The 11,260-nt window shown below is 50.2% G+C and overlaps 1 protein-coding gene across 1 annotated transcript; it reads right to left on the reverse strand.

Moving 5' to 3' along the window:
* Positions 1-1,664: 1,664 nt before the first annotated feature.
* ZDHHC19 (zinc finger DHHC-type palmitoyltransferase 19) lies at positions 1,665-11,260 on the reverse strand. The gene is made up of 8 exons (XM_033124322.1): positions 11,136-11,260; positions 10,670-10,791; positions 9,982-10,121; positions 9,032-9,204; positions 8,547-8,652; positions 2,917-3,002; positions 2,362-2,566; positions 1,665-1,792 (listed from the first exon to the last, which is right to left on the reverse strand). The coding sequence occupies exons 1-8, from the start codon at positions 11,258-11,260 to the stop codon at positions 1,685-1,687; spliced, it is 1,065 nt and encodes a 354-aa protein (XP_032980213.1). The 3' UTR covers positions 1,665-1,684.

Consider the following 11,260-nt stretch of genomic DNA (forward strand, 5'->3'; position numbering starts at 1 on the left):
GGCGGGCTTCCCTGACTACAGGAGGCGGCTTCAGCTTTACTTGTAAATGTGGGCCCTAGGAATTTTAAATGTGGCCACTTCAGCCATTTACAGCAAGGCCCAAACTGGGTCCCCTCTTTGTATGCCAGGGAGTACACTTCACTTCTCCCCAGAACTCAAGGGCAATGCTGAGTAAAGCAGGGGTGAGAGAGCTAAGGAAAGGAATGAGCCCCAAGAGGGCCTGGGACTTGGGGAGACACTTGGGACCAGGGCAAAGGGAATGAGAAAGAGCTGGAGTCGCTGGGGTCAAGCAAGCTTAGTCAGGAGCTCAGAGAGCCAGAGCCACAGCAACAGGTGAGTCCGAGGCTGGACAAGGAAGGGCCCGAGGCTGCCATAGCCGGTTTGGTTGGGAGGAAGAGGGAAGTGCAGCCTCATGGAGAACTCAGCACGTGAGAACTGGAGCCATGTCGTACAATGTAGGTCATGTACCTCCCCAGGCTGGGCTAGCACCCCTGGAGCATAAGCTCCTGCCCCTACTGCACAAGCACCTGTGTGCCCACATAGACACACACCTCCACAGGCCTCTGGGATGTTCATCTGAAGACCTCACCTTCACCACACCCTGATTTCACCTGGACACAAGGGTGGCAGGAAGCAGTGGTTGGCGCCCATCCTCACTTCCTAAGATATCAGTACTGAAACTTCAGGGCGGCAGGGTCACATGGAGCGCGCCATACAAATCCTGATTCATAGTCCTACTTCCCCCGCCACCCCGCAATTCCGAGTGGGTGATCTGGGGACGCAGGAAATTCTGAGAAGGTGGTCTTTGGAGAAAGACTGAGTGGTCTGTTGGCTGTATGGAGAAAATAATCATAATCACACCGCTGCATTCATTGTTTGCCTACTGTATACCAGGTGTTTTGCATGAACCACCTCACTTCATCCTCTGATAACCTTCCAGAAAGGTGCCATTATTTCCATTCTCAAGGTCACACACTGGCCCCTAGAGGAGCCACAGTTTGACTGCCCCTTCCCCCCCCCCACCCCTCAGGGGGCCTGTAGACTCACAGGGCCTGGGATCCACCCCAGGGACACGCCCTGACTCCTCAACACGAGGAAGGGACTAGGGTGAGACCCACTAGCAGGAACAATGCAGGGCTGGACTGTGATGGAGGAGACCCCCACCCTCCACCTCCAGAGATGAGGCAGCGGGAGGGCCCACTCCCAGACTGAGGGCCTTCCCCCAACCGCCCAGGAGGCGGCAGTGCCGTGGGGCGGGACCAGGCCAGGCTTGATGAATTCCCAGGCAATGGGCGCCCCCTGCAGCCAGACAAGGGTGCGGCAGGGCGGGGAAGGATCTTTCCCGGAGGTTGACATCCACGACAGCGGTGGGTTTTCTCTTCCATCATCTCTCGCCCTGGGAGGGAGGTGGCCAGCGCAGCCACTGTGGTTCTTACGGTTTCCCCATTTTAATGATGAGGGAAACATTGAGAGTCTAGTCGAAGGTCGCAGAGCTAGCTAGTGTTGGATCCATCTCTCTCCCAGGGTCTTTGTCCCAACCCCTTAGGGCATCCCCACCCCCACGCTCCCTCACACCCTGGAAAGACATGCGCAGCACGGCAATCGTAGGAGGTAGGCAAAGGGTGTTTAATGGGCTTTAGGGGGGTCTCGGCACTTCCGCCAGGGGTTTGGGTAAGGACGGGGCTCAGGAGGTGAGGTGCAGGTGCAGGTGTTCCTGGCATCGCGGGGTGTGAAGGGATGAGCCTCGTCCGGGGGCCTCCCGCAGCACTGGCAACACTGGGCCTGCATGGAGCTGAATACCGCGTGGGGGTGTCGGGGCTCTTCCCAAGCCCCCACCCACAGCTCAGGGCTCACCTCTTGGGAGGCACAAAACTGTCCAAGCCACCACTGCCCCCAGGCGGAGCGAAGAGAGCGGGCTGGCACCACAGACGGTCACTACATCCCTACTTCATCCCTAAGGCTTTACCTCCATATGCTCCAGAGTAAAAATTGCCTTCAAATAAAGGAAGCTACCCCCCAAAATGATAAACCACTGGACTAGTCTCAGCCCTCATTATAACCAAGGAAACTGAGGCCCAGAAAGTATACATGACTGGCCCACGGCTAACCAGGGAGTGAGTGGTGTGGTCTTTTCCTTCCTGTCTCCAGGGAGCCCTGGTGTATTCTGGAGGTCTGTGACTCCACTTCCAACACTCCTCAGGTCCAGAATCCCCCTCCCTGGAGCTCTGAGTGCTCCACTTCAAGGACAGTCAACATGGGGGAGAGGCTTCCCCCAACACCTCTTCAATCCGCAGATGCCCCGCTCCCAACACACACACACACACACACACACACACACACACACACACACACACTCCTCACCTCCTGGAGCGCTGCAGCCTCACCACTCCCTGGAGGCCCCTTTCCTGGTTTGTAGCGAGCCAGAGGTTGGGGGTGATAGGCAGACCCAGGCCTAGGGAGGACTGGGGGACTGAGCGAGGAGGGGCACATCGGCAAGTGCAGGTTCTGCATGGGCACCCACTCAGGCTCCACCATTCTCTGCAGCCAGACAGCTTCGGCCAGGTACCTGGGGAGCAATGAGTCAGACGCAAGGGGTAGTGGCCCCCCGGCCTGGTCCCCATGCCTCCTCAGCTTGGGAAGCACACATCCCTGAGCTTGGCCCTGCAGGGAGCTGCGGCCAGTCTCACCCAGACTGCAGTGTCCCTCTACCCCATTTCCTGGGACAAGAATTCACAGAGGCAAGGAAGTGCAGAGGCTCCCAAGGCTTCCACAATATCCCAGAGGAAACTCCAGAGGAATGAGAACGTGAGTGTAAGGGTCTGGGAGCTGTACTAAGAGGCCAGGGGAGATGACCCATCTTCACCACGCCCACCAGCCCCAGGGGCCACTGCTCAGACCTCTGGTTTGCCAACTCACTTGGGTCCCAGCGGTGCACAAATTGTTAAATACCAGTTGCTGGCACAACCATGGTCGAAGGGGTTGTATCCCTGCAGGTATCGGCACTGGAGGGGGGTGAGGGTGGGAAGAACTCAGGGCCAGCAGCACTGGGCAGGCCACCCCCACTGGCCCTACTTCCCCGAGTCCGTCAGCCCAGCACAGCCCAGGGCTGAGCTGAGGCCTCCCCCAACTCACTTCTGAGTGGCTCTCTCCGGGCAACCCTGGCACTGCACCCACTTCTCCTACCTTCTCGGGAATCCTTCCCATCACCTTGTACCCACTTTTGTAGTATCCTTCCTATTTCTGTCTCCTTTGGCCATACACATCCTCCTGCTACGTCCTTCCAGACAGTGTTCAGATCTTCCTTTTGATGCCAAACCGCTTCAAAGACAGTTACACACACACACACACACACACACCCTGCTCCCGCCACTTCAATAATTTCCCATCTCTCATTTTTCTCTAAACTTGTGCTTCACTGAATTTCGCCATCTGGAAAGGCAGTTGTATGGGGCCCAATCATATTTCCTTAACCAAAATCGCATGGCCCTGGAAAATCTGGGCTGAAGAACCCAAAGCAGTCAAGGTCAAGCCCAAAGGTCAAGCCCTCCCCTGGGCACTCCTTACCAGGTTCTCCTCCTCCCTTCCCCTCTCCCTCCACCCATGGACCTTGCCCCCTTCCTGAGCTCCCTCCTCCTCTCTAGTGCTGGCTGAGTCTCACTCAGACTTCAAGAGCCTTAGCTACAAAATGTTGGTCGCAACCAAATGTGGCCCAGCAGCACCACCAGCTCCCCTGTCACCCCTGCCACTGTTACTAAGACTCTGATCTTCAACACTATTCTCCACCAAAAGAAACTAGGATTCCATGTAGGGAAGCTGACACCTGGGGGAAGAAAAGTCAAGACAGCTCCAGAATGTCCTATTGTTGCCAAAAAGCAACACTAACCTTTGTGATATTTTGAGTTCTGTCTACTTAAAGGTGTTTAGAGCATGTAAGGAAAACTGATGTTATATTCGCAATTTTTAATTCAATCGTTTGAAGCATTTAATCAAATCTACACTCAGAATTTTAGAGAAATAAATGTTGATTTATTAGAAGTACATAAAGTATAGAAAAATGTCGATGCTTCAATGCTTAAAGGAAGGATAACTATTTAATAAATTCATAAAGCAGGGTGACTTCCTCTCTCCCCCAACATGGGACCCTCTTGGACGTGAATGGAATCTGACAGCTCTGAACTTTCCAGACTGTCCTCTCTCACTGGCTCCAGTTCTGGGTCTCTGCTCTAATGTCATGTTCCGCCCTTACGGTCCACGGGACCAAAACCAAAGTGGGCATTTTTCACCCCATCTGTTGCCCAAGTCCCTCCTTAGCTCGCTCCCTGTCTCCCAGGGATCAGGGCATCAGGCTTCTCTCTCTTTCCTTGTCTCTCAAAGCATTATGGATTCCTTTGTTTGCACGTTCACTCATTTACTCATAAATATTGAGGGTCTTTAACAATGTTCCAGGCACTGGGCTGCTGGAAGAACAGACAGCAGGCCAAGACTGCAAAGTGCAGGCTGAGCATCAGCCCAGGAAGCAGAGCAAGCTGGGCCAGAGAGGCCGAGAAAGGGCCACCGCAGGCGCATTCAGTTTCAGGAGCTGCTGTATAAGATTAGTCTGAGGGCTGCCCACCGGCTTTAGCCACTTGGGGAGTACAATGTCAGTGTGACAGCGAGGACAGAGGCCGGGCCGAAGTGGGCCAAGGAAGGTGAAGAATGGCACTAGTGAGCACAGCCAACTCTTTCAGGAAATATGGCAGAGCTGGAGGGGAGAGTGCAGCAGATGGAGTGGAGGCCTCCGCTGTTGAGGGAGGGTTTTACTTTGCTTTTAAGATGAGAGAGACATGAATATGTATAAATGGTGATGGGCAGGAGTGATAATAATAACAGCATATACAGCACTTAATTCTCTAGCCACTGCTCTATGTGGCTTATGCATATTAACCGATGCTGTCCCCTTCTTTACAGATGGGGAAACTGAGGTACCAAGTGACTAAATAACACACCGAAGATCTCCCTGCCGGTATGTTGTGGAACTGTGATTTGAGTTTACGTGGTCTGGCATCAGAGCCCTTGCTATCAACCACCAAGCAGTGGCCCCAGGAGAAGTTGTAGTCAAGGGATAGAGGTAGGATGGAGGTACCTGAAAAGTGGTCTGCAGATAATGGGAAAAAGCCTTGCCTGGTGAATCACAGAGTGCAGACCATCTTTAGGTTTCTTAGGTTGGAGATCCTGGATATGGAGGGCCTCATTCTGAACAGTGGAGAGAGGGCAGGCCTATGACCTGACCTGGGGTTAGAAAAACCACAAGATGTGGCAAGGGAGAATGCTGCCCAAGAGACGCTGAAATGATGGACTGAGGCTTGAGACAGAAGACATGTAGACCACAGGGGGCTGATGAGTAAGGGCTGAGAGACACAGCTAGGCTGGGAACCAAATATGGGTGGAGTAGAGTGATTGAGTGGTGACTGGAAGGATGGGAGATGGTGGGCAAAAAGGGCTGCTGTCCTCTGACTCCAGCCCCTCCCTCACCGAGGTGGCATACTACAGTCTTCCTAAAGTAGCCTTTAGGCAAGTCATTGTCCTGCTGAAGGAATCCCATGGCAAGGATGTTCACTTTTACTACTCCTCCTCAGCATTGTATTGGAGGTTCAAGACAGTGCAGTAAGAAAAGAAAAAGAAAGCCATACACATTGGGAAGGAAGAAATGAAACTGTCCTTGTTCACAGGTAATATGATTTTCTATGTAGAATCGACAAAAAAGCTATTAGAACTAATAAGTGAGTCTAGCAGAATTGCAAGATCCAAGACCAATATAAGAAAACCCATTGTATTTTCTTATCAGTCATGTGCTGCATAACTATAGTTTAGTCAATAGAAGACAGCATATACCATGGTGGGCCCATTAGACTACAATGAAGCTGAAAAATTCCTATCACCTAGTGACATCATAGTCATTGTAACATCACAGTGCAACAGATTACAATTACCTACACTGTTCAGTAACATGCTGTATAGGTTTGTAGTCTAGGAGCAATAAGCTATACCTAGGTGTGTAGTGGGCTATACCGTCTAGGTTTATGTAAGTGCATTCTATGATGTTTATACAATAACAAACTTGCCAAATGATTCATTTCTCATATGTATTCCCATAGTTAAGTGATGCATGACTGTAATAATAAACAAATGGAATGAAATTATTTTTAAAATTTATAATAGCACAAAAATCGTAAAACACTTAGAAAATATCTAACACAACATATGCAAGATCTATTTGCCGAGAACCGAAAAACAGTATAAAAGAAATCAAAGAAGACCTAAATGAATGGAGAAGTATACCATGTTCATGATTTCAAAAACTCAATATTGTTAAAATATCAATTTTCCAAATTGATCTATAGATGCAACGTCATCCAAATGAAAATCTCAGCAAACTTTTTTATAAAAGTTGACAAGCTGATTCTAAAATTTATATGAAAAATCAAAGAAACTAGGATAGTCAAAAGAACTTTGAAAAAGAACAAAATTGAAGAACTCACATTGTGTGATTCCAAAACTTAATATAAAGCTACTAATCAAGAACTTGGCATTGGCAAAAGCATAGAGAACCCAAAAATACATCCACAACTACATAGTCAATTAATTTTTGACAAATGTGCAAAGACAACTCAATGGAAGAATAGTGTTTTCAACAATTGATGCTGTGAAAACCTATACGCAAAAAAATAAAGCTTGATCCATATCTTTCAACACAAAATTTAACCCAAAATGAATTGTAGGCCTAACTATAAAATCTAAAACTATGAAACTTCTAGAAAAAAAAACATATAAAACAATCTGTGTGACCTTGGTTTAGGCAAAGATTTCTTAATTACAACACCAAAAGCATGATTGATAAAAGAAAAAAAAAACAGACCATGTACTTCATCAAAATTTAAAACTTCTGATCTTTGGAAGACACTGTCAAGAAAATGAGATGACAAGCCATAGACTGGAGAAAATATTTGCAAAACACATATCTGAATCTAGATATATAAAGAACTTTTAAAATTCAATAAGAAAACAACCCATTTTTTTTAAATGGGCAAAAGGTTGAAACAGATATTTAATCAAAGATATACAGATAGTAAATAAGAGCATGAAAAGATGCTCAACATCATTAATCATTAGGAAAATGTAAATTAAAACCACAATAAGATACTGCTATACATTTATTAGACTGGCTAAAATTAAAAAAAACAACTGACAATGCCATATGTTAGTGAGGATGCAGAACAACTGAAATTCTCATACATTGCTTTGGGAATGCAAAATGGTACAGCCATTTTGGAAGACAATTTGGCAGTTTCTTATAAAGTTAAATACCGGGGATGCCAAAAAAATGTATACAAGTGGACACTTTGGTCAACGTTGCTCAAGCAGTAGTTCGCTGTAATCAGAAGTGTCTGGATGCTGATGGTAACCACTTTGAGCACCTCTTGTAATTGCAGAAATCAAATGTGACTTGTATTAATTTTTTGTTATCAGTATATACTGAGTACTACAATTTTAATACAGTTTTCCTTCCTTAAAATGTGTATACATTTTTTTTGGCATCCTCTGTATACAGTTACCATATGACCCTGCAATGCCAATCCTAAATATTTACCCCAAAAGAAATGAAAACTTATATTCACATGCCCGTACACCAATGTTTATAGCTGCTTTATATATAATCACCAAAAACTGGAAACAATCCACATATCCTTCAATTGGCGAACAGATAAACAAGCTGTGTTACAGCCATATGATGGAACACTATACAGCACTAAAAGAAAGAAACTACTGATATGGGCAACAACATAGATAAATCTCAAATTCATTGTGCTCAGTGAAAAAAGCTAGACTCAAAAAGCTATGATTCCATTTATATGAGACTCAGGAAAGGAAAAACTATAGGAATAGGAAACAGATCAGTGATTGCCAGAAGCTATAGGCCAAGAAAGAAACTGACTGCAATAAGCCATGAGGGAATTATTTTGGAGTGATGAAACTGTTCTAAATCTTGGCTCCTTTGTCTTTTTGCAAGCTGGCCCCTCTTCTGCAAGCCCTCCCCTGTCTTCTGTCTATCCAAAACCACGACGTGGTAAATCCTACTCTGTACTGCGGTCCTCCCTGAACTCTCAATTCCCTCTCTGCGTCTGTGCTGCTCAACGTAGGACAGGCCCCTGAGAGTGTTCACATGTGTCTGGCTGGTATTATTCTGATTTCAGTTTCTTTACCAACACAGCGCAGGATGTAGCGTTACTCACTTCTACGCCCGTCACTCAAAATAATGCACACGTGGCCCAGCAAACAGTAGGCCCTCTATACAGTGCACCCACGAGGTGGAGTGACCACCGAGGTTCAGGAGGAGACGAAATTTAAGCTGAACCTGGGTCTGGAAGGGCTAATGAGGCACCTTCGAGGGAGTTCAGGCCACCAAGGACCGGAGTGGTGGAGAAAGGGCGGAAATTGCCGAGGCACCCGAGGCGCATCATAACCACCCACAGCCTGGTACAGTGGCGCCCCGCTCTGGCCCCGCGTACCTTGCCCTCGTAGGAGCGCTCGGCCGCGCTCACCGACTTGGCCTGGATCAGCAGCAGCAGGAAGAGCGGCAGCAAGAAGCCAGCAGCAGGTACAGCCACCAGGATGCTGCACACCAGCTAAGGCGCAGCCCCGAGGAACCGTGCGTCCTAGCCCCACCCCCATCCCCGACTCCGCCCCAAACAGCCCTGCCCACAACCAGCCCCGTCCATTCGCTCCCCTCGCTCCAACCCCGCATAAACCTCACCCCACCCTGCTGTCTAAGCCCCCGTAACACCTTTAACACCCCCTAACATGACCCTGCTAGATTTCTCACCTCTTCGCAGTTCCTCCTAGCCCTGCCCATCTCCCTGTCCCCACCCGCCCTCACCTAGTCCCAGGTTGATCCTCTCAAACAGCCCCGCCCACCATTAGCTCGGCTACCGAGACCCCGCCCCTGGGCTGTCTGGGTCCTCCCCACCGCTCCCCACGTGGGCCTGGAGGATACGCGACGACCCTGTCTATGGAGAAGGGCAGGTGGGTCGTGCGCAGCAGGAAGATCAGGCAGGTGACCAGCACGGCACCCGAGTAGAGGCACAGGGATAGGACGAGCAGCATAAACAAGCGGAAGTTGCGGTGACCGATGCAGTTATTGACCCACTTGCAGTGATGGTCAAAATCCTGGTGGAGAGGGGCCAGACCTCCAGGACCCGACCTCTGGCCGAGGCTCAGTCGCCTCTAAATCTGAGGCCTTCCCTGAGCCACAAAGTCCCTAACGTTAGCTTTTCGGTGGTCAGATCACTGTTAGTCAGGGCTCTGTGGCTCACAAGGTCGCCTGTCAAGAGGCCTTTAGGGGCAAGGCCTGTCTGCTCTTCTGTGGGACACATCCTGGTGTAACTTTGGACAGGACAGGGAGTATCTCTGGGCATATGTTTTCTCATCCAGCGGATGAGATAATAACACACTTGCCCAGCCAGCATTCCAGCATGGCAAGGACCACGTAAGACAGCACATTTGCAGACCTCTGCAGGCAGTGCAAGGCAGAGAGACAAGCACTCAGAGCCCAGCAGGCACCCAGAGGAGGACAGGCAAAGCTCCCAGGCCAGGGTTGCAGCCATCCTGAGGCCTTGGGCATCTAGTTCGGTGAGCCTGGGGGTAGAATGGGTTGCCTTTCTTCCTCTTGGCCTGACCAAGGCCAGCATAGATGTGGATGCCCTTGTGTGTATCAGCACCTGTGCAGGCAAGGGCCAGCCTCCCAGGACAGGTGTAGGCACAGAGGCAGTGACCTGCATGAGTGACCAAGAGGGCCTGGGAGTTACTGCCACCCTAGGCCTTTAGCAGTTCCAGAAGTGGTTTCATGCCCGCCAGTGGCCCCCATGTTAGTGGGCCTCCTGGTCCCGGCCAGGTGCTGGGTGGGGAGGGGGAGTGGGAAGACAGGCAGGCGAGAGGGACACTCACCTCCACACAGATGTTGCACCAGGGGCAGTGGTAGGTCCGGGGTGGGCGATGGAAGCAACACTTCTGGCACCACTGCAGGCGGAAGGCCCTGTGGTTCACCCACACTACATGTACCATCATGGGACCCTGTTCTTTGGAGCCTGGCACGGGAAGAGGATTGGACAGCGCCACGAGGCTCTTCCATCAGTGTGTTGCTGGTGGCTTGAGGGCAGGGGGTATCCTCACAGTATCACTGGGCTCCGGGAAGGGTGGGGAGGAGGTGGGCAGGGGAATCCTTGGTCCCCGCTGAGCAAGCTGACAAAGCTTGGAGAGGCTGGCAGTCAAAGGGAAGGTGAGTTTCCTCAAGGGGAGTTCTATGAGAACTCAGGTCTTTGGAATCATGATGGATGCTTTAAGGAGTTTGTGCAATGAGAAGGAGAAAGAGAGAACTGAGTGGTTGTGAAGAGCTGGCTTCTCTCCCCCACCTGCCCCTGCCCAGCCCTCTAAGGCAACTGGATGTGTTTTGCCACATCTCAGTGGCTTGGAAAATGAAGCGCTAGAAGCAGGGCCCAAGCAAATGAGGAAGGACATGGGGTGAAGGGGTCCTGAGGCCCCAGGAGAAGAGATGGGAGGGGTACTTCAGGAATCATCCGTGTAGGCAGGAGCCCTTAGGGTGCCACCTCATTCACCCAGGGGGCCCAGGTCTCACCTTGATGCAGAATGCCAGGGTCTGAGAAGTTGAGTGAAACGAGACTGAAGAAAGTGAGCACAAAGAGGAGACCTGTGATGATGGGAAAGGCCCATTCCCCATTCTGGGCCAGCCATCTGCAACTGAGAGCAGAGCAGGACTCAGCCCTGATCTGGGGTGGCCAGAAGCTCCTCAGGACCCCGTCCACCTTTCAGAACCCACAGACCTTAAAGTTTGCTCTAAACATCCACGCTATTGACAGATCTCTAGAGGCTCCACCAAATGTCTCCCACTATTCCCAGCCTCCTGCAGCTCCCAAATGCACCAAGTACTCTATACATCTCTGTCTTTGCACATTCAGTTCCCTCTGCTTAGAATATCTTCCTTCTCTGACCCCTCTTCTGAACTTCCCCTGCATCCACACTACCACCATCTGTTTTCCTTTTTCTTTCTGTAAGAAACCTGCCAGCTCATGTGGTAGACTCACGGGAATGCAAAAAAGAGTCCACTGAAAACCACCAGCAGCATGACATTGAAGGCAGCAAACAGGCTCGGGAGGATCCAGGGAAGTGGGGCCTGAGGGGGGGGATGGGGCTCCTTCAAGAGCGGCAT

The sequence above is a fragment of the Rhinolophus ferrumequinum genome, chromosome 2 (genome assembly GCF_004115265.2).
Source record: "Rhinolophus ferrumequinum isolate MPI-CBG mRhiFer1 chromosome 2, mRhiFer1_v1.p, whole genome shotgun sequence".
Classification (NCBI taxonomy): domain Eukaryota; kingdom Metazoa; phylum Chordata; class Mammalia; order Chiroptera; family Rhinolophidae; genus Rhinolophus; species Rhinolophus ferrumequinum.

Bases quoted from the DNA above. Each gene is read 5' to 3' on its own strand.
- ZDHHC19 (XM_033124322.1), bottom strand. From the start codon at position 11,260: ATGCCGCTCTTGAAGGAGCCCCATCCCCCCCCTCAGGCCCCACTTCCC. The intron at 3,003-8,546 runs GTACGCGGGGCC...ACCCCCCTCCAG, and splicing joins AGCGCTCCTACGAGGGCAAG to TGCCGATACCTGCAGGGATA. The intron at 2,567-2,916 runs GTGAGTTGGCAA...ATTGCTCCCCAG, and splicing joins TGTGCACCGCTGGGACCCAA to GTACCTGGCCGAAGCTGTCT.